Source organism: Plecotus auritus (assembly GCF_963455305.1).
Source record: "Plecotus auritus genome assembly, chromosome: 1".
Classification (NCBI taxonomy): Eukaryota; Metazoa; Chordata; class Mammalia; order Chiroptera; family Vespertilionidae; genus Plecotus; species Plecotus auritus.
In genome coordinates this window covers 164809224-164834456 of record NC_137770.1, presented here as the reverse complement: position 1 = coordinate 164834456, position 25233 = coordinate 164809224, and the positions used below count along the sequence as shown (strand labels likewise).

At 40.8% G+C, this 25233-nt stretch overlaps 1 protein-coding gene across 2 annotated transcripts in view; it reads right to left on the bottom strand.

Moving 5' to 3' along the window:
* The window catches only part of ADARB2 (adenosine deaminase RNA specific B2 (inactive)), a 438045-nt gene extending 413385 nt beyond the window's left edge, over positions 1-24660 (bottom strand). Inside the window, exon 1 of one of the 2 annotated variants that reach the window (XM_080665220.1) lies at positions 24216-24660. In XM_080665220.1, coding sequence (XP_080521346.1) covers positions 24216-24315 — 100 coding nt within the window. In that variant the 5' untranslated portion in view covers positions 24316-24660. The remainder of the gene's footprint in view (positions 1-24215) is intronic. The other variant, XM_080665221.1, reaches the window with a different exon arrangement.
* Positions 24661-25233: the final 573 nt, after the last annotated feature.

Here is a 25233-nt window from a genome sequence, read left to right as displayed (position 1 = left end):
TCTTGAATAATGATCAACTTTCTCCTAAAAAGTTACTACTTAGAGGAAAAATAAATTACGAATCTCTGGGTTTGATGTTGATCACATAAATCGTATCTGTAATTGGCACACACACACACATACACACACAGATGTTAGATCAATAAGAATGAGGTAGTTAACATTTGGAAACTTACCCTTCAAGTGGATGTTGAAGAATCCCCTTCACCCCCCCTAACTGGTGGTAGAGAGACTTGCCTAACTGGTACTTTCGAGAGGGCTGATGTGAATATCTGGACTCCACCTGCATCCTTCCATGATAGGAGCCAGTGGAGGGCACTGGTTGCCTGTCCTTGGGTAGCCCACCTATCACCTACTCAGTGGCCCCATTGGTGGGCTACTCAGATGTTCACATCATGCTCCAACCTTCACCCTTGTCTTTATTTGGCCATAAAAACTACACTGGGACTTCAGCTTTGCCATATATATGTATGCCTTCCCCCCCAAAAAAATGCTTCCTGGTATTGCCTGGTGAGGCTGTAGTGTCAAGTTCAGCCAAACTAAGGCCTTGAGTCCGAAATGCCATGTGCGGTCCCTGTGGTTTCTGTTGTTGTTTGAAAGTCTGTCTTTGTAAACTCTCAGGGAGTGTTCAGCCAGTGGCAATTGGAAAGTGTGGTCAGTCCAGTGCTTACTAGGCCCCCAAAACAGACTGGGGTACCTTAACCCAACCCCAAGTACCTCCTAGAAGCCAACAGGCTCCTGTCCTTTTGCTGTGGACTAGATCTGTTTATCCCTGCTTCCTGTGAAGGAAGTTGGCTTTGTCACTTTTAACTTGGGAAGCCAAGGATGAACTCAACATATATCAGAACAGGGACCAGCTCAACACCGGCTGGACCCTCCTCTGTGAGACAATTAGGGAGCAGGTGGGAGGTCCCAGCTGGGAGGACCTGTGTTCCTGGGATGTGGATGTTGATGGGAGCATCATGGAATCTGGTGAGCACACCTATGAACACTGATGAAGGGTGCAGTCTTTGTTAATTTTCTCTTTGATACACAATCATTGTCATAGGGAATTCTTTATTAGGTTGCTCGCCTACACTTGACAAAGAAGAATTGGTGGCAATGGTAGAAATTTGGAGACATTTAGAGCTTATTTACCAACTGTTCTATCTTGGGCAAGTTACTCAATTTCTCAGTAACTCAGATTTGTCTTGTAATATAGCTTCCAGTAAATGGAGGCTATGACGGTTACTAGGGCTCCAATGAATGATGTCCTGTTTTCATGAGAATGACTACGAAAGGTGTTTCCTTTCTGTCCATTTGATTGGAAATTTATATGTGTAGCTTCTTTCTTTGTAAGGAATAGAGGAGCAGTGCTCAGACATTTCTGGGTCCTTCCAGATGGTGGTAGCTCTCTCACAGCTGCCCAGTAAGCACTACAAAGCTGGACTGCCCTCCCACCTGCAAAGCATCCTGATAAGAGATGAAAACTTAGACACATTATCTGTTTTTGTCCATTTAATGTTAGACTGTTGTGTAGGTTTGGATTTCCAGGATTCTCAAACTGTCCATTATTTTTGTTGCTCAAAATACAACCATTAAAAATATAAGGAAATTTCCAAATTATGTATGCCTAAGGTCCATTAAGAAAATTCATAAGCAATGATATTATAAGCTGTATATTAAACAGATGTTTACAATTTGTGTCCCTAAATTTCTCCAGAGGCCTTACGTGACAACTATTTTCTTATTTATAACAATCTTTGCACAGCTCCTTACACATAATAGATGCTTAAAACTGTGGCTTTACACAAACTGGCCATTTTTTCATGCAGAAATACAATAGTTTTTATCTTGTAAAAATTAATGTTTTTGGAAAGTGGTCACACAGCTCTTATGCAGGCAAAAATTACATATGTTTGATGGGCTCTCTTTTGTACAAAGGTGAGAGAGGTTACCATGTGTATTACATTATTCATTCCTTTCTTTTCTTGTTTCCATATGTGCCGCATGAGGAACTAGGATGAGAAAGCACCTGATGTGAACACATGTGACTCCCGCATGGAGGGGTAGCTGCCTATGTGATGCGAGGACACTGGAAGGCTCCCCGTCACCCTTTTCAGAAAGACCTCTCTCAGTTTTTCTGTTGGTGATTAAATCTGCCATCAGTATAATCGCAGTGGCCAAACTCTGTTTTCCCATCACCAAGCAAGCTCTTCAGTTGTGACAATGTGTTTTTCATCAGTCACTTATATTTCCCTGTGGGTCTATGAAATAGTTTCCAATGTCAACGAGGTGATATCAGATTTTAAAAGTGACCAGTTGGAGAAAAAAGCATAGCTGGGAAAAGATAGGCCTGGGCCATGAGGACTTGGACCGAAGACACTGGGCACCTGGGAGGAGAACAAACCTGGAGAGGTTGGCAGGTGATTCAGGGCGAGGATGGGAAGTGCAGAGTCAAAGTTGGCTGATCTGTATCAGAAAAGCTTTAAGGTGAATAGCACGAGTCCCACAGGATCTATTCAGTGCACCTGACTAGCACTCACCTTACCTACACAACTGTCCTGGCTGGGAGGAGAAGTAGGACATAAAACTACTCAGGCCACACGTTGCTCTCAGGATTTTACAGTTTTTCAAGGAGATAGCAGGGCACAGCGCCTCGTGCAGGGACAGGGTGCTTAGACAGGATAAATACAGACACAGAAATGCAGATTCACAGCGAGACTGTGCTACAAGGTTTATCTCAGGTTTCCAGTCGGTCTTAAATATATTTTTAAGACCAAAAATACTCCTTGGTTTGGAAAAAAGGGAAATTAAGCATTTTAGGTGAGTGCCATGTAAAGAAATTGTAGGTCAACTTAAGCATCTTATGTGCAGAACTCTGTTTGGCGAGGATGTGGGCCAGGATTCCATCTACTTGTTAACTGAATACCTGCTCTAGATTAGCCACACTCCAGATCTTAGAGGGAGTTGGAAGAGATAAAAGTCATGCTCTTTGTCACTTTCAAGCTAGTTATCAATATTCTATATTTACTTGCTTCCATAAGGAAGTAGAGAAAGCTAAGTTAGGGGACACAGGATAGGCAGGCATTATAAGAGGAGAACTATAGTTTAAAAGGGAAAACGTAAGCAGTTTCTATATAAAATTGGAGGCCAGGATTTGAAAGTATTAGCAGTTGGTGTTCTGGATCAATTTTGTTCTAAGAGGAGGGGAGGGTATGGGATTGAGGTTGAGTTTATGATTGACACTATGAAGCACTTCAATAAACTAAGGTGTGAGCATTCATTCTAGAAGCCGGCAGCGTGAGGAGCAGCATAATTGAGGCATAATTTTTTAAAGGTTAATTGCTAAACTTAGTTTCATTTACAAAAAACCAAAGCTAAAATAATTCACCTAATAAGCATTTCTAATCTGTGTGGAGCCTTTAATTCATTGGTCAATGACAGCTTACTGGATACCCATTTAGTCTCCATCAACACCCATTTAATGCCTTTCACAATCTGTGCCTGCATTCAAAACCCAAAATGATATTCTCAAATTCAGCCTTAACTGGTAAAGTCTAGGTCTGGGTCATAACGCACCTCTTACACTTGGTATTTGAATAACTTGAACTGGCTTTTATTTTGTTGGATACATATCCTCCTGCCATAGGAAGACTCAGACCTGCCTTTATGGTCCTGATGTAACCCTGGCAGCCTGACCTGTATGAAGTGACCCCAGGAAGACTGTGAGCTCCTTCAGCCACCTGGGTGCAGATTTTCAAGCTGCCTTTGCCTGGGCAGTCCATCAGAACCAGCTACTTACAAACCAGATGCTTCATTGAAACCTAATGAGGTTCTTTTATAACCATAATATCCAATTAGTTACATCTGCTCTTCTATTTTCCTGAGTCAAATTACCCATTTTTTTCCCTTCCTGTGGTTTGACATCCTGGATTGATTGCTCTTATTGGAAAAGAAGAAGCTTCCAACGCATTATTTCCCTTTTTGCCTTGGCTACCAGGGAATTCAGTGCTTTAATGCTTAGTAGTCATACCATCTCCAAAATTTTAAAATTCAATTTGGAAGTGTATTTTCATTTGCAAAGTTTCACTGTATCTGTGTCTTTTGAAATAATTACGTAATAGTCTTTTTGAAAATAAAGAGGATTTAAGATAAAACAGAGGCATTTTTTTTTTTCCTGTATGAGTAACAGATTTTGATTAACTGAGAAACATTCAAGGTCATTTCATAATACACGTAATAATGTAATTCTTTTTTTAAATTATGGGTGAAAATGGGCCCCAATGATCTAGAAAAGCTAGCAATGTACAAGTATCATGATATAAAAATGGCTGGGCATGCCTTAGCCGGTTTGTTCAATGGATAGGGCATTGTCCTGTGGACTGAAGGGTCCAGGGTTTGATTCCTGTCATGGGCACATACCCAGGTTGCACGCTCCATCCCTGGCCCTGGGCTGAGCACATGTGGGAGGCAAACAATTGATGTGTTTCTCTCACATCGTCTCTCTCCCTCCCTTCCACTCTCTCTAAACAAATCAATGGAAAAACATACTTGGGTGAGGATTAACCACAACAACAATAAAATCGCTGGGCGGGAGTAAAATAACAGCTGGTGGGTGACCCAGTTGATGACTCAATACCTACTTCTCAACAGGTTGGGTCCCATTTTGCCTTGTCCCATTATTTTTAAAAGGTTCTGAAAAAAATAGGCTTTTCTAATTTATAAGTAGTTGGAATTAAACCCATTAGCTTTACGCAAAATGAGCACCTGGCAGAAGTATCCAGAAGACTCAGAGTGAACAGAGGAAAGGCACAGGTGCTCCGAAAGCTCCCGGAACTGTCAGGACACTGCAGCCATGGCCTCCATCAGTGCTGCCCTGCTTGCTCCTCCAGCTGCGGACCGAGCCTGGTCACCTTCCTGGTGAGTGATGTGGCCGCCAAGGAACATGAGCGGTGGGTTCTGCTTTGCAGAAGGCCCTCCATCCTGGCACTTTGGAGCTGGTCATTCTCCAGTGCACACACAAGCTCCCTTTCCAGGCGTTAGAAACAAGCTGGCAGCCACTCTGGCTTCCCTGGTCAGGTGACTTAGATTCTGAACAGAAGCTCGAAAATAACCCAGACCTGATTCAGCCCTTGTCCAATATGGCAGGTGACAGTAATAAAGGTGTTAAAGGGTCTAAAAATATTATGGTTCTTAGAAAGAAAATAGAAGTTTTATATAAATTCAAAACTGTAATAGATTACTTATTAGCAGATTTCATTGTGCAGGAGCCAGTGACAATGTACAGCGACACTCAATTATTTGGGCATTTCCTTAACCTTATCCTGTCGAATGCTCACGTTAAGTGAGGTATTAATGTATTGTCCCCCAAAAGGTATTGAGAGTTGAAATAAGTTTGGAAAACACCTTGTGCTTCTCCTTGCCTTATATGTTATATGTTATTATATGAATGGGTTCTGAGAAATCTTATACAATTTAAATATACAAAATAATTTGTTAAATTTAAATATATCAAGACACTCCAAACTTACAAACAAAAACAAACAAATGCATCTTGCATGTTGCATAGAACTGCATTTGGTAATATTGCTTCACTCCATTCCATTCCATGGGAGAAATGACCAGATTTAGGATTCACAAATCTCTGAGTATATATTGCTTATGGATATCAAGGATTGAGTGTACAAAATATTTCAATAAAATGCTAATTACTTTTAGAATGTCTAGGAAATAACCCTAAAGTTCACATATACCTTGGGTAACAATAAGATATACTACGTCTTCTTAATTCCACACCATGAGGGCACATGGGACTGAGAACACTCCTAAAATACCCAAATAAGTGAGTTTTGGCATTTTATTCTGCTCAGGTCCTTTCTCTTTTCTTACAGGACAGGAGGCAGGGCCTCAATGCACAGGTTTATGAAGCAACATTTTCTGTGACCCTGCCCAGATTTGCTTGTGCCTTTGTGTTCCTTTAGTCTTGGTTTTGCATTTGGAAAATCCAAGCTCTTCTCATTTGCAGGCACAAATTGGCCTCATTTCTCAGCGATTTGGGGGCAGAAACAATATCAGCATGGACATGTAGTGGGGTTGATGTCTAGTCACTCCAGCCTTTTGTGTGTCAGGTTGTGTGTGGGGGTCACAGGGCTCCTCTGGGACTCAGGGGGTGGCTGAGTGTCCTGCGATGTTTGCATTCCCAGCTGTGTGCGCGTCTGGCTCACCGGACTGGCTCACTGAACGGTTCTCCTCTATCTTCCCACTGTGAGATCCTGCCTTCGACTGTCTGCAGCCTCTCCCAATATATATATGCAGACCAAGACAGCTTCAAGCTGATTTCAGGTGGTATGTGAAAAACATTGAAAAATTAAATGCCTTATTATATTTTAATGAGAATTAGAAAAAATATAAAGCGGGAACATCGAACCCACAAATATAACATAGCTTAGGAAAACATAACAAAGGAGGGAAGAATGTCTTCAGGGGTCTTTTGAGCATTTAGTGGAATAATAATAGTTTTGTTTCATATGTTTCCGGGCATGTGACTTATGATTAACTGTCTAAATCAGGATGTTTATGGAGTAGAATGGGGCATTGTTTCTAATTAATCTCACACTACAGGTGTACGCTGGCACTCTCTGGGCACATGATTATAAGAAATAATTGGTGAAGGCTTGACATTTCACATAAAGCAAAATTTGGGACAGCAATAATATAACAATGAGAAAGAAGAGGAACTATAACAGACAAGTAAATAAACAGTATATTTATTGTTCTTTTTAAAATCTGCAATGTGCCTGGTTATCTTGGCAACACTTGATCAGTATGGATGGTTCTATCTGTAAAGTTATCAAAAAGTTTAAGGCATCCATTACTTTTCCTTAAGTGCATTTACATTGAACATTATTCATTTGATCTTCCCATGGCTTTGGTGAAAATGATTGCAAAAATACAATACCATTGTAAAACTTTATAAGGGATACAATTATCATAACTGAAAGCCAAATCAGTACTTGTTCAAATGAGAGAAAGTTGGAGATTAATAAACAAACCTAAATTTCAAACCCACAATATTTGCCTTCTTCAGTTGGAGGGACCTCAGCCAAAAGACTGAGGTCTTAATTGATTATTTATTATTCAATGTTTGTAAAGAATTAAAGTTACTTAAAGAAATAAGGCAACAAAGGAAATGAAGCAAAATATTGCAAGAGGTGAAAGTTTACTGTGTGTTTTAAGACCAAACAAATGTTAATGATGGTGTAAAATAATTCAGAAGGAACACCTATTAACAATAAGCTTTAAAAACATAAGCTTATTGTCAGAGTATTTCCTAAATTTGCCCATGCATATTTTTTTTTATTTGGAAAAATTATATTTATACTAAATGCCCTGGTTCTCCTGTTTCTATACTTGTAACATGGAGCACAAAGGCACACAATTGCACGTGCGCGCAGGCACACACACACACACACACACACAAACACGCACTTTAAGTCACTCAGATTAGGAACAATTTCAACTATAAATCAATAAGGAGTTAGATTCACACAAATAAAGAATTTCATGCATTGCTATTCCATCAGCAGGGAAATTCTATGTGACCCAGACATCATGACTGCTTTGTATAACCTGAGACCCACGGGTAAGGTTGAAATGTTGGGCCCATGTTAGCTCAGGCTCAGGGTCCAGGGTGTCCTTCCTCGGGGATGTAATGTATGGATTCTGTGCTTTGATCCACCCTCAGCTCTTCCCTTGCTCCAGCTCTGGATCTGGAGCTGTCTTCAATCTAGGATCTGAGCTGGGAGGGGTCTAAAGAAACCTGCTCAGTCCACGCTCTTCTCTGAGCTCTGTGGCATGAGGGACCCTCCCACTCTAATTTTTGGGCATAAAGGGTGGAGATCCACTGTCCCATTATAAATAAAATGTCATTGAGAATCTGATTTGTTTACAAAAGAATGTTAAAAACTCAGAAATCCTGTGTGTGTGTGTTTATGTAAAATGATTTTATAAAAAAGATTTTGAGCAGATGGGAAGAGTAATTTTAGGTAATTTGTGTGCAATGAGTTGCATATATTCTCCTTAATGTTAATACCCCTTTGTTCTGTTTGGGAGTACAGAGTGTTTTCTCAAGAGGGTCTCATTATTTAACTGTTTTGTTTTAAAGTTGACACTTCCAGAATCATCATCGTATGGTGAGTTCAGATGTCCTATTTGACTTTTCTCTACCCAAATTTGTTTCTGTAATCTTCTTTTTATCCATTTACTCAGTGAATTTAAGGCAGAAACTACATGTTTACACAGGGCTTTAACTTGATTTTGGCTTTGTAACGCCAGCATAGAATCTGAGCTGGTTTAATCTGGGAAATTGGAACATTAAACTTATCGTTTATGCATGAAAGTGGATGAGAAATATCCTGTACACAAACACACAGAGACATGCACACAAGGTCATACAAATGTTTCCATTTTAAATCCAGATGCACAACCAAAAAAAGTGTATTTAAATATGAAGAGAACATTCTACAACATTCAAATTTAGTTCTAGGATTTTACTGAATGAGTAATAAGTTTTATTTTCATTGCAAGATAATAACTAATTTGAATATCACAGTAAACCGTGTGCTCATCTAGACTTAGGTTTCTAAGGACGATGTTGTGCATGTAGGTGTTGTATATGTATAGCACTGGCTTTCTTATTTTAATACTTATTTATCGAAAAATATAATTTAAAATGTCCTTACTGCTATTCTTAATTCATAGTAGTTCTTCAATATTTTTACCTTGTACAACAATTAATTTTTTACTTTGGAATTCAATATACATTATTATGTAGATATCTGAAAAATGAGCATGTTGAATAGCTAGTTCGTTCCACAATTTAAGGTTTTTTAAGCCTTTGAATCAGAAAATTGTGTTACTGATGCTACCTAAGCAAATGAAAGCACAGTGGAAGATATGTGTGTGTATTTACATATATACAAGCACATCTATACATACAGGACACACACGAACACACATATACTCATTAAGATATTATGAGCTGGTTTTACCCTAGTTTCCATCTTCCGGAGAATGGGAAGCACAGAACTCTCTTACAAGCCCTGCTGTATCCTGGCTCTGTAACCTAGTTTTATGGGCATTGATAACATTGTTCTTGAGATATCTGTATAGGTATCTCCTCAGTGACAGTGACCTCTGCATTGCCCAGAGAACACCTGCTCTGGCCTTTGTGCACCCTCACCCTGAAAGCCCCCTCCTTCCAGGGCCCACACTCTCATGATGACCTTTCTTTACCCATGTGTTCAATTCCATACCAGGATGATGGCACTAATTTTTTTAATATGTTTTTATTGATTTCTGAGGGAGGAAGGGAAGGGAGAGAGAGATAGAAGCATTGATGAAAGAGAATTATTGACTGGCTGCCTCCTACATGCCCCCTACTGGGCATCTAGCCTGAAACCCTGGCATTTGCCCTGACCGGGAATCAACCGATGACCTCCTGGTTCATGGGCTGATGCTCAACCACTGAGCCACACCAGCTGGGCAATGATACTATTCTTGATTGCCTCTTTTTATTTTTGCCAGTATACTACACCTCAGTCCTATTTGAAAAGACAGAAATCTGATTGAAAGAGTCATAGAAACATCTGCTTCAAGACCAGAGGACCTTAATTTTACAATATCTCTAAGGGAGGTATATTCTCTGTAACATGAGCCCTAAAGAAAATAAACTAAATAATCAAATATCTCACTATCCTTGTCCATAAAATGATGTTGAGTTAATTCTACTAAGAAAGGTACATGACTTATTTTATTTCAGCTGGAAAAGAGGCGTCAGTGGGAGGTGGAAGTGGTCCTCACACCATTCACATTGTGGAAGGGAACCCTTCTTAGAGTCATGGTAGTTTACGCTGCTCTAACTGGAAATGGGGATCTTCCGAGGGTCAGGAAAGGAGGAAACCAAAAGCAGAATACAATAAAAGTCATGTAGTATCACACCATTAGATGACATCTGAAGAGAAACTTTCTGGACATTATTCAGTCAAATCTGATGTTAGTCCAATTCTACAAGTATTTCTCGTCCACTGGAGATATTATGGTTTATATACTAGAGATATTATGGTGATGAAAGTGGAACTTATGAGGCTCCTGGCTCTTATTAAGGTAGAGATATTTCTGGAAAGAGGGCATAACCTAACAGCATGCTTTCATTTTCAGAAAATGTATCTAAAGGTGAATAGAACCGTGCTTTTCTGTCTATTGTAGGCTGAGTTGTGTCCCCTCAAATCCGTTTCCTGAAGCCCAACCCCCTGGACCTCAGAATGTAACTATACTTGGAGATGTGTTTTTTTTGTTTTATTTATTTTTTTTAAAGAGGTGGTTAAGTTAAAATGGGATCATTGGGTTAGCCTCAAATCCAATCTGACTGGTGTTCTCATAAGAGGAGATCAGGACACAGATGCACACAGAGGGACAACCACGTGAGGACAGAGGCAGGAGAGACCTCAGGAGAAACCAACCCTGCTACACCTTGATCTCAGCTTCCAGCTTCCAGATCTGTGAGACAATATATTTCTGTTGCTATATTGCCCAGTCTGGGCTACTTTGTTACTGCCACCTGAGCAGACTAATACACTGTCTGTCTAGACTTTTTGTTGTTGTTAATTCTCACCAAAGGATATTTTTTCATTGATTTTTGAGAGAGTGGAAGAGAGGGGGAGAGACAGAGAGAGAGAGAAACATTGATGTGAGAGAGACATAGCAATTGGTAGCCTTCCGCAAGCGCCCCACTTGGGCCGGATTGAGCCTGCAATGAGGTATGTGCCCTTGATGGGAATTGAACCCAAGATCCTTCAGTCTATGGGCCGACACTTTATCCACTGAGCCAAAGCGGCCAGTGCTAGACCTTTTTGTATATTTAACTTAGACTAAAAAGAACAAAACCCCTCCTATTCTAAATTGTATCTTACAAGTTAATTTGTAAGTCACCTAAATATGACAGACATGAATATACAGTATATGTATATATATGCACATGTATATGCACATGAAATGTATGTGAAAAGACATGTCACAATCTTATAATTCAAATACTGTTCCTATTTTATAGATAAGTAACTAGTGTACCAGAGACAAATTTCAGGAGTAGAACAGCATAAGTGCTCGATAAATATTAGTCTCTAATATTTAATTCTTGTTGCCTGTGGCCAAATGGGCAGTCAGTTGAGTGGCCTCATCATTGCTGGTTTGCACTTGACTAATCAAGAGAAAATTATTGAAAATACGGACACAGAGTCTCAACTACATGACTCTTTCAGAGTTTGTCCTCCCTGTTTTGTTAAACTTTTGGGTGAGGCTAACATTCTGCAATATAGACACTTCCAGTCCCATAATTGTCCATTAACACACTTTGCCTGTGATGTAAAGTAAATTCATGTCCCCTGTTCCTGAACCAGAGTGTCCATTGATGCCACACACGGGGAGTGTGCCACATTATGTCTGATTTATTTTTTCTCCCTCAACTGTGGGGGCTTATTTTTTACCTCAACCTATACTAGAAAGTCATCCCTTCCTGCAAAACTACAGCAGGGTAAACCACATAGCATTGCTTCCAAGTCCTCCAGACATACCATGGACAGATGGCACTCCCAGGGCAATACCCAGAGAGAACTCTGGAGGAGGTAATTTACTGCAAACACGGAGAGAATGTCTCTGCACCCACATAGGGAATTTGACTATTATCAGACACAGAGGTATTTAAAAAATATTTTTATTGATTTCAGAGAGATAGGGAGAGAGAGAAACATCAATGATGAGAGAGAATCACTGATTGGCTGCCTCCTGCACACCCCCTATGGGAGATGGAGCCCGCAACCCAAGCATATGCCCCTGACTGGAATTGAATCTGGGTCCCTTCAGTCCGCAGGCCGACACTCTATCCATTGAGCCAAGCCAGCTAGGGCCACAGAGGTATTTTTTGATATTAGTGGTCAGAACCCCGATATAAAGAAATAACATTTCCGAGTAGAAAGACATGGTCAAGGCCATCTTGGGGAGCACTTTAAAGGATCAGCTCAGCCTGACAGTGAAGGAAGGGGAGCCCAGATGAACCAAGAGTGAAGACAGTTTCCTCATCCACATGGATCAAGGACAAGACAGTCCTAGTGACAGAGTAACAATGCTGACATCAGGCTTTTGCTTACAGAATTTATGTTTATATGCATACATATATACAAATAATATGGAGCATTTAATTGATTGCATGGTTTCAATTTTATCAACTCTCACTTTTATTGTTTCCCTTATGGATTATCACTACAGATAATCACCGAGGCCTGTCGGCTGCAGCCAGTGTCACTGCTGCTAAAGTGAGTGGACCAAGTAAGTCGTGTGCACCAAAGGATTTTATCTTCTAGTTTCTAGTGCTGCACATTGGATGCGGGTTCTACATGTGTCCTGTTTAATTAATGTACATGAGATAGAGACAGATGGATAGAGAAAGAAAGGAAAAGGGAGAGGCAGAGTGGGATGGGGAATGAGGAGAGAGGGAGAGACAGAGAGGGGGAGAAAGAGAATGAGGAGAGAGAGAGGGAGAGAAAGAGAGAGAGAGAGAGAGAGAGAGAGAGAGAGAGAGAGAGAGAGAGAGAGAAAGAGAGAACAGTATTCTAAAATTATCTAATAAGTAAGGGATAAGAAAGTCCAAGAAACATGCTATCTACATAGAAACAAGGGATGCGTCAGTGACTTTCATCTTTTTCATGAGGCATACTGCATCCACATGTTGAATAGATGGCTGCCTGAAAGCCTTCTATGTCTGTTTGGATGAGCTCTACCTCTTAGTTTCCATGACGTTTAGGCACAGAGTTGCCATCCTTGGTCATAAAGAATGTTGCGCTGCATCACAGGTTGGATGCCACGTTCACTTACTTTCTTGGATAGGGTGCTAGAGCTGTGCAGCACATAGTCGTCCACAGTGCTTGTCCATGGCAATGAGGACAGAGTGGAATTTTTGTTAACCAGGACACAGAATGGTGGCTGAGCTCTTGGGCAGTGCCTGGACCTTTCTAGAAGAAGGGCAGCACCAGTTACAGGTGTGGGAGATTCCAGACAGATCTGCAACCAGCAGACAAGAGGAGGTGTGCCCGTGTGCCTAAGCTGGAGGCTCAGGGGAGAGAGGCTGAGGAGAATTCCTCAGGGTTGAGGTGAGGGGTGCCAGATTCTGAAGGGTTGCTCACTGAACAGCGTCTGTGGGATTTGTCTGGCTCTGTGGGTTTCATCTCATCCATCCCCACACATACCCGTGCACATGCCCGTTATCTGTGTGGCCATTTTGGAAAACAGAAGTACGCCTCCAGAGCTTTCTGGAGGGATTTTTCTAAACTCTCTTCTACGTGGACCACAGAGAAGCTGGAACCAAGTGGGGATGTGCTTTCTGGCTCTTTCAAAGGACATTTTCAGAGCTTTTGTCACTGCCTCATCCCTGCCAGTTAGCACGGTGGCTGCCACAGAAAATTGTCCATCAATGTTTATGTAAAGAATATATTTGAGTTCACCTGGTGATGACTTAAAGATAAACCAGACAGTGCTTTTTGTAAATCTGCCATCTACATCTGATAATTAGTTCTGCAGCAGCCATTTAGGGATGGGATACAATGTGGTAGCCACTGTGCTCATTTCTGGGAGCACACAGCTCATCAGGAACCCCGTCCATGCACAGTCACTACACACACAGAGCATCGCATGCCATTCAGACCTGCAGATAATTCTGCAAGACAAGAACTGGAGAAGCCACATTCGTCCCTAGTTGTCATCATCCCAAAGATGGCTTATGAACATCATCCGCACACATGTCCGCACCTGGTGTATTCCCTGTGTCAACTACTACGGCTTATAGGGTCTGTATATACTCTTTCTAGAAAATGTTCCTTTCTACTACATTGTTCTGGCTATTTCTTGAAGCAATTTTTATTTCAAAAAAGGAATCCATTTCCTCAGTGTGTTTTAAATGAGCAGCTATTATGTTCTGACTCTGGAAAGGGAATAAAGTATTCAAACCTTGAGCAGTTTTAAGTTTAATGATTTAGATTTTATATAGGAGTGTCACCTGGAATAATAAAAAAACACACAATAGAGACCCAATTTTTGTAAAAAAAAATGTGATAATATTTTGTATTTAAAACCCTTTTCCAAGAACCTAATATACTGTGCCGGATTCATGGAGGTTTTTTATTTCCCTTTTTTGATGTGCATGCCTATGTCTGTATCCATATATGCAATCTAAGCTCAGAGAGAAGGATCCTGCCAACTTTTATTTTCTTGCCTGTTTTTTTTTTTTTTTGTTTTGTTTTTTTTCTCAGCTGCTTGCTTAGCTCATAGTAGGTGTCCAGGGGATGTATTTGCAAATAAATAAATGGTACTTACATCAAACCAGCCCTTGTCTGAATACACGGATACTGTTTAAAGCAAAACTGCAAACAGAGCAGGATTGGATAGCATGCCCCATACTTTTAAATCAAGAGTCCTTCTGTTTTGGAAGACACAGAGCTCACAATGCAGGGAGGTTAACTCTGCACAGGGCACAGGAGAAGGGAGCCCTGGAGTTAAACTCTCTTCCCTCCCCTCTCTGATGCTGTCTCTGGCTCTGTTTCTCTCTCCTTCCCCTTCCCTCCCATTAAAATCCCTCCATACACCATGGTTTTTGTTTCTCTCTTGTTTTATGATGTAGAAAGACAGAGTATTTTTATTAATGTCAAAGACAAAAAAGATTTATTTTACTTCTGAGTGTGAATTATGAACACATTTTAAAAAATAAATGTTTTAAAACTTTTACAATTAATGTTTTCCTCAATACTATAAAGCATGGTCATAAACCAAAGTTATTTTTTTCCACTATTTGTCAAGGAGTTCGTGATCTCAGAAGTTTAGTCAAAAGTTTTTTTATACATTACTTTTTCAGTGTTCATCTAAAAATAAGTATATATTAGACGTCTGCTGTCCCAGAGTTAGAGAATCGTTCAATATTCATTATTTTAATAAATGCTTGAGTCTGTTGTCTCTATAAACTGTATTTATATTTTAAGAATCTACAAAAACCCACACATATAATTTTAATGGCCTGAGTTCCATTCATTATCTACATATAAAGGCCCACATTATAATTTAACTTTCCTTAAAATAATTGAACTAAAACACTCAAGTGATAAGATAAAATTATATGAACTCTCAAATGTGTTAGATCTAAAATGAATGGCCTTGTCATCCTAAATGTTGAATGAGTAGCTATTTCCTGGAGTTTCACTCGGTGCTGAATAGCTTTCCATCTGTAGCTCCTGAGGGTGACTGGCGTGAAGACTAGAGTAACATTTATTGCACACCAGAGCCACACCAGAGGGGCCAGTACCTCTTAGTTCAATATCTTTGCAGGGCTGTCAGAGTTAGTGTATTCCCTATTCCGCTGTCTTCAAGCCATATAACTCCTCTGTCTTCAAACCATGTGTGTGTGTGTGTATATATATATACACATACACACTGAGTGGCCAGATTATTATGATCTCTGAATGCATAATAATCTGGCCACTCAGTGTATATCCTATATAATAAAAGGCTAATATGCAAATTGTCCCCTCAACCAGGAGTTCGACCAGCAGGCAGGCCGGCCAACTGCCCATGTCCCCTCGCCCTGGCCAGGCTGGCCGGACTTCACCCATGCGCGAATTCATGCAGCGGGCCTCTAATATGTATATATATACTGAATGGCCAGATTATTATGCGTTCAGAGATCATAATAATCTGGCCACTCAGTGTGTGTGTATATATATATATATATATATATATATATATACATATATATATATATAAATTTTTTTTTACATTTCTTCTTCTCCTCCTCCTTCTTCTTCTTTTTCTTCTTCTTCTTCTTCTTCTTCTTCTTCTTCTTCTTCTTCTTCTTCTTCTTCTTCTTCTTCTTCTTCTTCTTCTTCTTCTTCTCCTCCTCCTCCTCCTCCTCCTCCTCCTCCTCCTCCTCCTTCTCCTCCTCCTCCTCCTCCTCCTCCTCCTCCTCCTCCTCCTCCTCCTCCTCCTCCTCCTCTCCTCCTCCTCCTCCTCCTCCTCCTCCTCCTCCTCCTCCTCCTCCTCCTCCTTCTCCTCCTCCTCCTCCTCCTCCTCCTCCTCTTCCTCCTCCTCCTCCTCCTTCTAAATTGTGGACAGTATTACAGATAATCTACTGTTTATCCTGGTATTTTTCCTAGGGATATAGCAATAATTTCTACTTCAAAATTGTTTCTTCCTCAGAAAGAAAATCAGAAGCATGGACTCCTTTGAATAAAAAAAAAATTTCTCCTTGAACCACATGTTTTGAATGAAAAAGTCACTTTCTGTTAGAATTCTGTTAGAACCAGGGTAATCCTTTACACACTCTCATCTACAGTGTTAATATGTAGAGTTAAAGCACAAATAAAATATCTTTATGTCCATGGTTAAATTAGGCCCTGCATGTTCTTGGTTACCTTAAGGAATAGTAAATGGTATTATTTTAATATTCTTTTGCACATCACCCAAATTAATAAAACAGTCTTTTTAAAAAACTGTGCACGTCAGATAGTATAGACACTCGTGTACATTTTGTTTCAGCTCTCAGGCCCAAACACCCTCTAATAAAAAGAGAGCGTGTGTTTCCTTTAAGGACACATCCATTTCCACAGCTATGAGCCAAACGGGAGCGGAGCATCTGTTACAGACAGGGATGAGTGAACCCAGCCAGACTCGGGTGCAGGGGAGGTCAACATCTATTTTGTTGACGTTTCTGTCATGTTTATTAAATTGCACTTTTCCGAAAGCAATTAAACTTTTAGGAAATATTGCATTCATTTTCAGGAGAGGAAATCTGTGTCCTTCTGACGGACCTAGCCTGAAAAAACCATTTTTAAGTCAGTTATTTGTGTTCAGGGCGTATGCTTTGAGCCAGTCTATTATGTTTCCCAAGTTCTACATCTTAGAAACAGTACAGCTCCACTTTTTGGTTTATGTTTTCAGCCACAGAAGGGGTTTGACTGGGTGAGTGTTTTCCGGCAGTGACTGGCTCCCCAGGTTCATGGGACCGAGTCCCTATCCGTTCTGTTTTAGTATCACATTGAGGAGACATATTTGAGAAATCACGGAAGACATTACAAAATGATGAGGCAGATCTTCCATCTATCGGCTGTTGGAAACAAGAATCAGAGGTTTCATCTGAACTAAATGGAGCAGCAACGATTAATTAAATCTATAAAATCCCTCAACGCATGTCCTGGTTGAGATGTGGAGAGGAACACTTTCTATTATGTGCAAATCACCTGGAAGTGCCAAGCTATCCTTCGGGTGGGAGATTCACTTTGTGGAGCAGGAACTCCAGAAAAGAGGGTTTACTAATATATTCCGAGCAGTATGAATTTCATCTATTATCCGAATGGTGAGGCCATAGCAACAGAAAGAAGCCTTGATCTCTTCGGTCAATAAGTTCTCTGTGAGCACCGTTATAAAAGTGCTCGGAGGGATGGAGGCCACCAGATTTTAGCTACAGTGAACAGGTAGTTCACTTTCGGAATAATAGCTGTCCGACTCCCCCTTTGTCTCCACTGGTGACTTCTCCCCCGAACGCACAGGAGATTTTGATCAGACAGGTGTGGAGACAGAGCCGGACCTTTTCCGTTTCAGACCAGCTACTGTGAGTATTCACGCGGGAAGGGCATTAGCAGTTACACAAACACGCGGCTCAAATGGGCTTCTCTGCATCGAGGCAATTCCACCAGACACCTTCAACGCTGTCATTTTAAGTGTATACATCTTTTAAAAAGCTTTAAAATGTCATCACTTAGGGATTCAAAAGTAATCTAAAAACTACAAGTCACCTGAGCCTTGATGTTATTATATGTCTCTTCCATCTTAAACAGAAATGCTCCTTTGCATTGTTTATATAAAAGCTCCATATAGGAGTGCTTTTTAAATCAAGCATAAAATTCCAATTTAATATAAATATAACATTTACATTATCATGTAACTAGTTTTTGAGATTTTAAAAAACGTTAACATAAACTACTGGTAATTTTGATAATTTAAAACAGATCATAGTGAATTCTATATGTGTGAATGTATATGTATTTTATGACACAAAGGTGACATTTACAAGCCACTTTGTTACCAAAAGCCAGATACTAATTGTACTCCTTCCCCATCAGTAAAATATCAAAATGAAGCTAATTTGCAGCCCTTCATTCTCAATATGTGTAACCAGAAGAAAAGATGACTAAATAGCCACAGTGTATGGAGAGGATCCAGAAACTCTGATTAATTCTTTATTTTCAAATATGTATTGCTCTTCAGAAAAAAAAATCTGCTGTCTTTGCAAGTGGCCAAGTTTATTTTGGGGTAAGTTATAAACCTCTTAAAAAACAAACATATCCTTCTTGTGGTTGCTAATTCTTTGATGCATTTCCTGGGAAATTAAATTCACTCATACATTTGTAGAAGACTTAGGGCACTAAGAGGCACAGTGGCTGTGATGCTGACTAAACAAAGTCAAGAAACCAAATGCAATGGCCCCCACTCCTTCCAAACAAAATAAACAAATAAGTAGAAGTTTAATCCCCCAAAAGGGATGCCTGAGAAGTAGGAGTGTCACATATGCAAGTACAAGAACATGTTTTTAAATTTTCAAATGCATCTCCCTTTCCTGTTTTCTCAGGTTTTAAGGGAGCATGTCAGGCTTACACGTGGATCCAGATTTAAACAGACGTATTCCCCTTCTTTTTGAAAGTAATGTCCCTTCATTTGATAGGGGTACATTTGTAAATGAATTATAATATATTAACAGCTAGGAATAAACAATTCTCTTTGCATAATCAATTATTTAACAGCATGCATTTTTTATGTCAGCGGACGAAAAACACTTAATTGAAAAGATAGAGGTTAATTTAGGTTCACTCTAGTTACAGACACTTAACAGGAATTGGGTTCAGGCTATGCGTTGCTATGTAGCTTTTTCTTGCAATATGTAGCCTCATGGATGGTGCTGACACTTAATAGTTCGAATATTTTGTGAAGGACATCTGTGCTTTTATATTTCACCTGGCATTTGCTTTGTTATTGTTATTATATTGTTATTATTTAGTTTTGAAATGGCTGTAATAAGTGCTTTTTAAATCTTTCCTACCATGTGGAAATTTGTCCTTTTAGAAATCTCATTGGCTAGTAATTAAGAGCCCAATTTACCAATTCAGAGTTTATTTAAGTGATGAAGAACAAAGTAGTGTAATCATATTTGGTTTTATATAGTTGCTCAAAACTGTTCACATTCCACATTTCATTTTAGAAAAAGAAGCAGCAGATAAAAAAAAAATTGCTCAAATGTTTTCATCATCTTTACTGTGTATATATATGTACACACACACACACAACAACAACAACAATAAACATTACATATGTATATTTTTAAAAATTGAACACTGGATGCTTTCAGAGCATAAGTTGTCTTCCCATCCCTCACAAAGGAAAAGTACAATTTTCTAATTCTGCATTTCCTTACATGATGCTTTTCAGGGACAGCACTTTTCAATAACCGAACCACCACTATTTAGATATGGATACATGAATTTCATATTTTTATTCCAAATCCACATTCACTCATCAGATCTAATGCCCTTGGAGCAATCTCAAATCACTGCTATTACACGGGTCGCCAGAAACCAGAGGGAGGTACTAATACAAATTAGAGAGAGAGAGATAGAGAAAGAGACGGAGAGAGAGGGAGAGGGAGAGAGAAGCCCTACACCACTAGATGATGGCGGGCTGTTTAATCAATTTAATTTTATCACTAAATCCAGTCCTTTCTCCGAGCTGTCAGAGAGCGAGGTGAGCGGAGTGAGCGGGCTGCGAGGCTGCGGTGCAGAGGACGTGTGTCCCCACCAGCCACACGGATGCTTGTGGGTTTGGCATTGCACGGGATACAGAGCACAATTTTTCTATTTCATTAACTTTTCATGGGACTTCTTTTCACAACGAGCCTGCGTCTGTCATCCACCTCCTCTACTTTATTCCGTGCCTGTTGCCAACTTTTTGTGTACACTCCACACCGTTCTCCCGCCCCCTGTGACTCATCAGCTCGCTTTTACAGAGCTACAGCTTAGACGGTTTTCCCAAGATTCGTCTTCACTTTTCTAAAACTCTGTGTAACCAATCACCCTGGAACAATATCTAAATTTCAAAAGTTAACGTATTTTGCTGTTGAATGTCTCAAAAAGAGAAAAGTCATGCGCTGGTGCTCAAGTCCAATTAGGCTGACTTATAAAGGATTGTTTATACAGCATTTCAAAAGTTCTCCCCAGTTTCTCCCCCAGGTTTTAATGATGGATGCACCTTACTTAAAGTCCTATTCTCTTGTTTACATCATGGAACCAGTTAAATCTGTATTAGTTCCCAACCCATTTCCAAATAAGTTTTTATTAAAAGGGTAATTTTAAATATTTTTCCAGAACCTTCAGTCATTTTACATGTTATATATACTAATGAATCAAATATTAAATATATTCATTATTTACAGAATGCATTTCATGGTAATGCATAGCTTCTTTTAGGAAAAGTACTCTCATAAAAGAAAGAACAAAAATATATGAAACAAAATATATGTACTATTTAATAATTTAAAATACACCCACAAAAGTCCTCGGACTATTATCCTAAAGGCACCCAAAGGTTCAGAGATTAATTGATAAAATTTGAAATGTTTTCTCTTTATATACAAGACAGTTCTGATGAACGTTGCCCCTTATTCTGCTCACTGGAGATGATAATAATTAATAAAACCTTAAACCTTTACTTTTGTTATCTTGGATTAAAATATACACTTTTGTAATATCCATAGGTTCAGTTCTTTCAAATATCAGCAGACTACTCTAATAGGACCACACAACATAGATTTGGTTGCGCGTAATTCTACCCAGGACCATAAAATAAAGAGCAACCTCTAGGTTTCTCCGTGAGAAACGCGAGCTCTGTGGCATTTAGTGAGATCAGGGAACAGTCGAATCTCTATAAACTACCAGTGCCTCAGCATTTTGTCAACGTCTCTGAATGAAACAGAAGAGAATAAACCAACGTGTCTCTCACACGTTACATGGGATTCAATCGGACATTCCTAAACCACATATGTAAACATTAGATGGTTTCCTTGTATTTTTCAGGTTTTTTTTTTTTAGTTGCCTGTTTTTCTCCCACACAGAAGTCAAATTTTGACATTTATCATTTGTACAGAAAATATAAATCATTCAAAATAATTTCTAAGGAAGTTTCAACCAAAAACTAGCACACAGAGAAGATGCAAAAACTATCAGGCACCCGGTCTTGATAAAATAACAGAAGGAAATTAACCGGTGTGTGGGTGAGGTTCACTCTGAGTGTCTCCCTTAAAGTTTATCTGAGAGAGAAAGGCAGGTTCTGGCAGTAAGTTTTTTCCCCCTCCAATTTTTTTTTTTTTATCTTTAAAGATCATACAACGTCCTGTGTGGTATAGTGACTAAAAATCACCCAGGACAGGAAAATATTTCATTTCCGAGGCGATGGATCATATTTATTAGTAATACAAGTATTGTATCAATTCCACACTTAAGCTGTAGATACAGAGCTTTTATTTCAGAGCCCATAGATTCTTTGGGCGATAAAAGGGGTAATTAAAAAAACCATCCCAAAGCCACTTTTAGAGGGCGCATATAAACAGCTGCCAGCATTTCACAGCACTGGGAGACGAAAAGTTATAATGCCCCTTCCAAAATGACTCCTGGTCATTAGAATAGGCGGTAAAATAAGTGCCATTGGCAAAAAGGTTAACATTTATCTTAACCTATTTATTCACATATAAAAAGAGCCTTTACTTTGTGCTCATAGTCAGTAGCTTCTGTTGGTACAAATAGAGCCTTATCCTAAGATTCCGTCCTTAACCACCATCAACACATGCCTGGACTGTAAATTGTGACAGAGTTATAATATTAGATCAGTTTAAGGGCTGAGCTTAGTCCTTTCATTTACTGTGGTTAAGATTCATGAATATTAGAACATAATTTAAATTCACCATTGTCCTGGTGGAAGAGGGGGAAAACACCAAGCAGCTGTAATCACTTGGGATTATACATAAACTGATCCATTCCCAGGAGAATGCAAATAACACTTAACACGTCCCATAATTGCTATGTTTTCTTCTAAGTTGATCATTTACATTGTTAGCTTTCCCCTAAAAAGTGAATGTCCGGTAGTTTGATTTGACAATCCTCCCTGACAAGCTAGCTCTCAGCAGATGCCACAGGAAATGCGCCCCTCTCACCCACACACACATATCTATGTGTAATAGCAATCACTACATCATCCTGACTACCTTTCCCCCTCCAGGTTTTGGCTATGAGAATTGAAAGACTTGGTATATTCAATATAACCAAGGCATAGCAATTTTGCATATCAGAATTTTACTGGGAATTGTTATAGTTAAGTTTCTAATAAATGAAATCTTCCTTCAGGTTTCTTGTTTTTCTTTCCCCAAATGAATGCTTTCTCAGCTAGCATGTCTACTATTCAAAAGTAAGAAAAATGAATTTGGAGAAAGGCACCGATGTCTATCAGTATATGTTTTATAGAATTGCTTTATTGTGAACTATTACTCCCTACTCTTCAATTTTATATATTTTAATAGACTAAACAAAAATATTGGGAAGCACAAACACTCGAAGTCCATAAGATAATGTCATCTTTTCCTTCTTAAAAGTTTTATACTCATTATAAAAATTCTGTGATTTTTCTCAATATTGATGCCACTTTGTGTTCATGTTATTTTTGGAATACATTAACAGGCCTGTTTCAAACCAGAATTTCAGGTGACAAAGCGAGTGGCCGGCATTTATTTGATCAGCTCCCTTACACCAGAATTACGGAATCAATCTCGTTCGGAAACCAAAGCTCTGAGGTTCGCAGGGAAGTTGTCCCTTGGCTCCTGCGGTCCTGACATGCGATCACAATTAATGATGGTTTGACATGGGCATCATGTCTTCAAACTGCCTGGCTAATTCCTATGGCTGGAAGATGAACTTGAGGACTGCTTGAAAGCGGTTAGGAAAAGAGGTGGCACAAACTTCTCGGAGGCCACTGAGAAGGTGAAAATTCTCGGGGGAGCATTTACAGCCTAACCCTACCAAACTGGAAAACCTGATACATGTTAGTTGTGACTTTCCAACTGTTCTTAGGGCTCTAGAGTCACTTTCTTAAAAAAAAAACCAACACAATTTCAAATCATGGTAAGAACGGAACTTTCTCCTGCAGACTCAGGGCAAGGAGCTATCTGGGAAGGGCGGGCAGCAGTGGAGCCTCTTCATCCTTACCAGGCGTGCAGGCAGGCTATGCTGGCATTTTAGAACATTCCTCTCCAGCTGGAGCAATTGCTGATTTAACACCAGCCGCTCTGTGGACGCCCTGGGCTGGAGATGGAATTGCTAACTTCAGGACAGCCCATCTCCAAGAATATCGGTAACAAGGCACCAACACAGCCGTGTCAGTAGTAGCCTGTCCTCAGCTGCTCTTTCTCCTCTTCTGCTTTGCGATTTCCCCCCACTAACAAGCTGTAATGCCTATTTCTCCTTCGTGGATTAATTTCTGCTTGTGTTCCCGGGGTGAGCCTGTGTTCCCCTTAGGTCCCAGTGTCTACAAACACCGGGAACCACACTCAGTACAAACTGTCAGCCAGTTTGGGGAGGCGACTGCCAGCGCTTTGCCCACTCCTTCCTCCAAGACCATTTGGATGGAAACAGCTGGCAGGAGGTGTCATACCTCGTTTTTAGGGAAGCTGCCTTAGGTGCATGTTTCCTTTGGCACTGAGTGCTAAGGATGCCTCCAGAGGGTCAGAGGCACTGCTGGCGGCCCAGGTGACCAGGGACTAAACTACCCTCCAGGAGAACGAGCGGCCCCTTCCTCCGCCCCTTCTCCTCCTCACCTGCTCCTAGCCAAGGCTTTGCTGAGCCCGCTGCCCCGTCACGGTCCCCTCTGGACTTGCAAAAGCCCCCAGCCATTTACAAAGGTGTGTGAACTCCCAAGGCCCTGCTCGGCACTGACATCCCACCAGCATCTCCGAGGGAAGCCGCCGAAACAGGCAAAGCCCCCAGCCCAGAGGACGCGGAGGAGAGCGGAGAGTTAGCGGGAGGCGCTCCGATTGACCACCAGGTCCTTACCTTTCCTCTTGGACCTCCTCCGCCGCCGCCTCTTAGACTTGCATCTGAGTTGACTGCTCAGCCCTCCGGACCCTCTGCTGGTCCCCAGCACCGATGCCATGGCTGAAACTGGGCAAGTAGAACAGGACAGCAATCCTTTCTCAACCAATTTCACCTTCGCTGCTCTTGCCTGCAGCCTCCTCTGCTAAAGGCTTCTGCTTCTACAAATCAGTGAGCGGGCTCACTTTTTAGGACAGAGCACTCGCGCGGTCCCCCTCCCTCCTCCTGTCTCCAATTGTTCTGGCACTTGTTTCCAGCTGGGCTGCAAACCTGCGATCTGAGCGCGAGTGCCAAGGCTCCAGGGACCGGAGGAGCGCGAAGGCGAGATGGGCTGGCAGTCTGGGCGCTCCGCTCTGTTCCGGGCAGCCGCTCCTGGTCTGGGCTCTGCACGCAGGGCTTCTACTTTGGCATCTCTGCTAGTTGTTGGGCACCAGCCACTTTGAAGCCAATCACGCAGGGAGCTTGTCTATTTGCTGCTGCAAAGTCTAATTAGATCCAATCACAACTGTCTGCCGGCTCTGACATCAGCACCACCAGCCCTTTGCCTTCCCTGTCAGCTTGCAAACTCAGCTCCCCTTTGGATGGAGGGAGCTGCCCAGGACCCAGCGGAGAAGAAGGCTGCATGGAGGGAGGGACAGCAGCGTGGCAGCGCCAGCCTGTCTGGGAGAAAAGCCTGAGGGGCAGCTGGCAGGAGGGGTCGGCCCTGGGATCCAGGCTCCAGCTTCAGGCAAACGGGCAGCACATTGTGCTCCTGCACTCTCAGAAACAGGCAGCGAGTGTTTCTCCAACCAGTTTGTAACGAGTTAATTCATTGCAATGCTTAGGGTGTCAAAGGGGAAATACCTCTCTAAGAAATTCGGAGACCTTGCTTCCTCTGAAGGGGACTAAGATTTGCAGTTCCCCCAGGACAGCTCTTAGGGGTATTCATTTTTAGAGTCTGCCTGTTCCCTGTTCCCTTCTCCACCCCCTTTATGTCCCT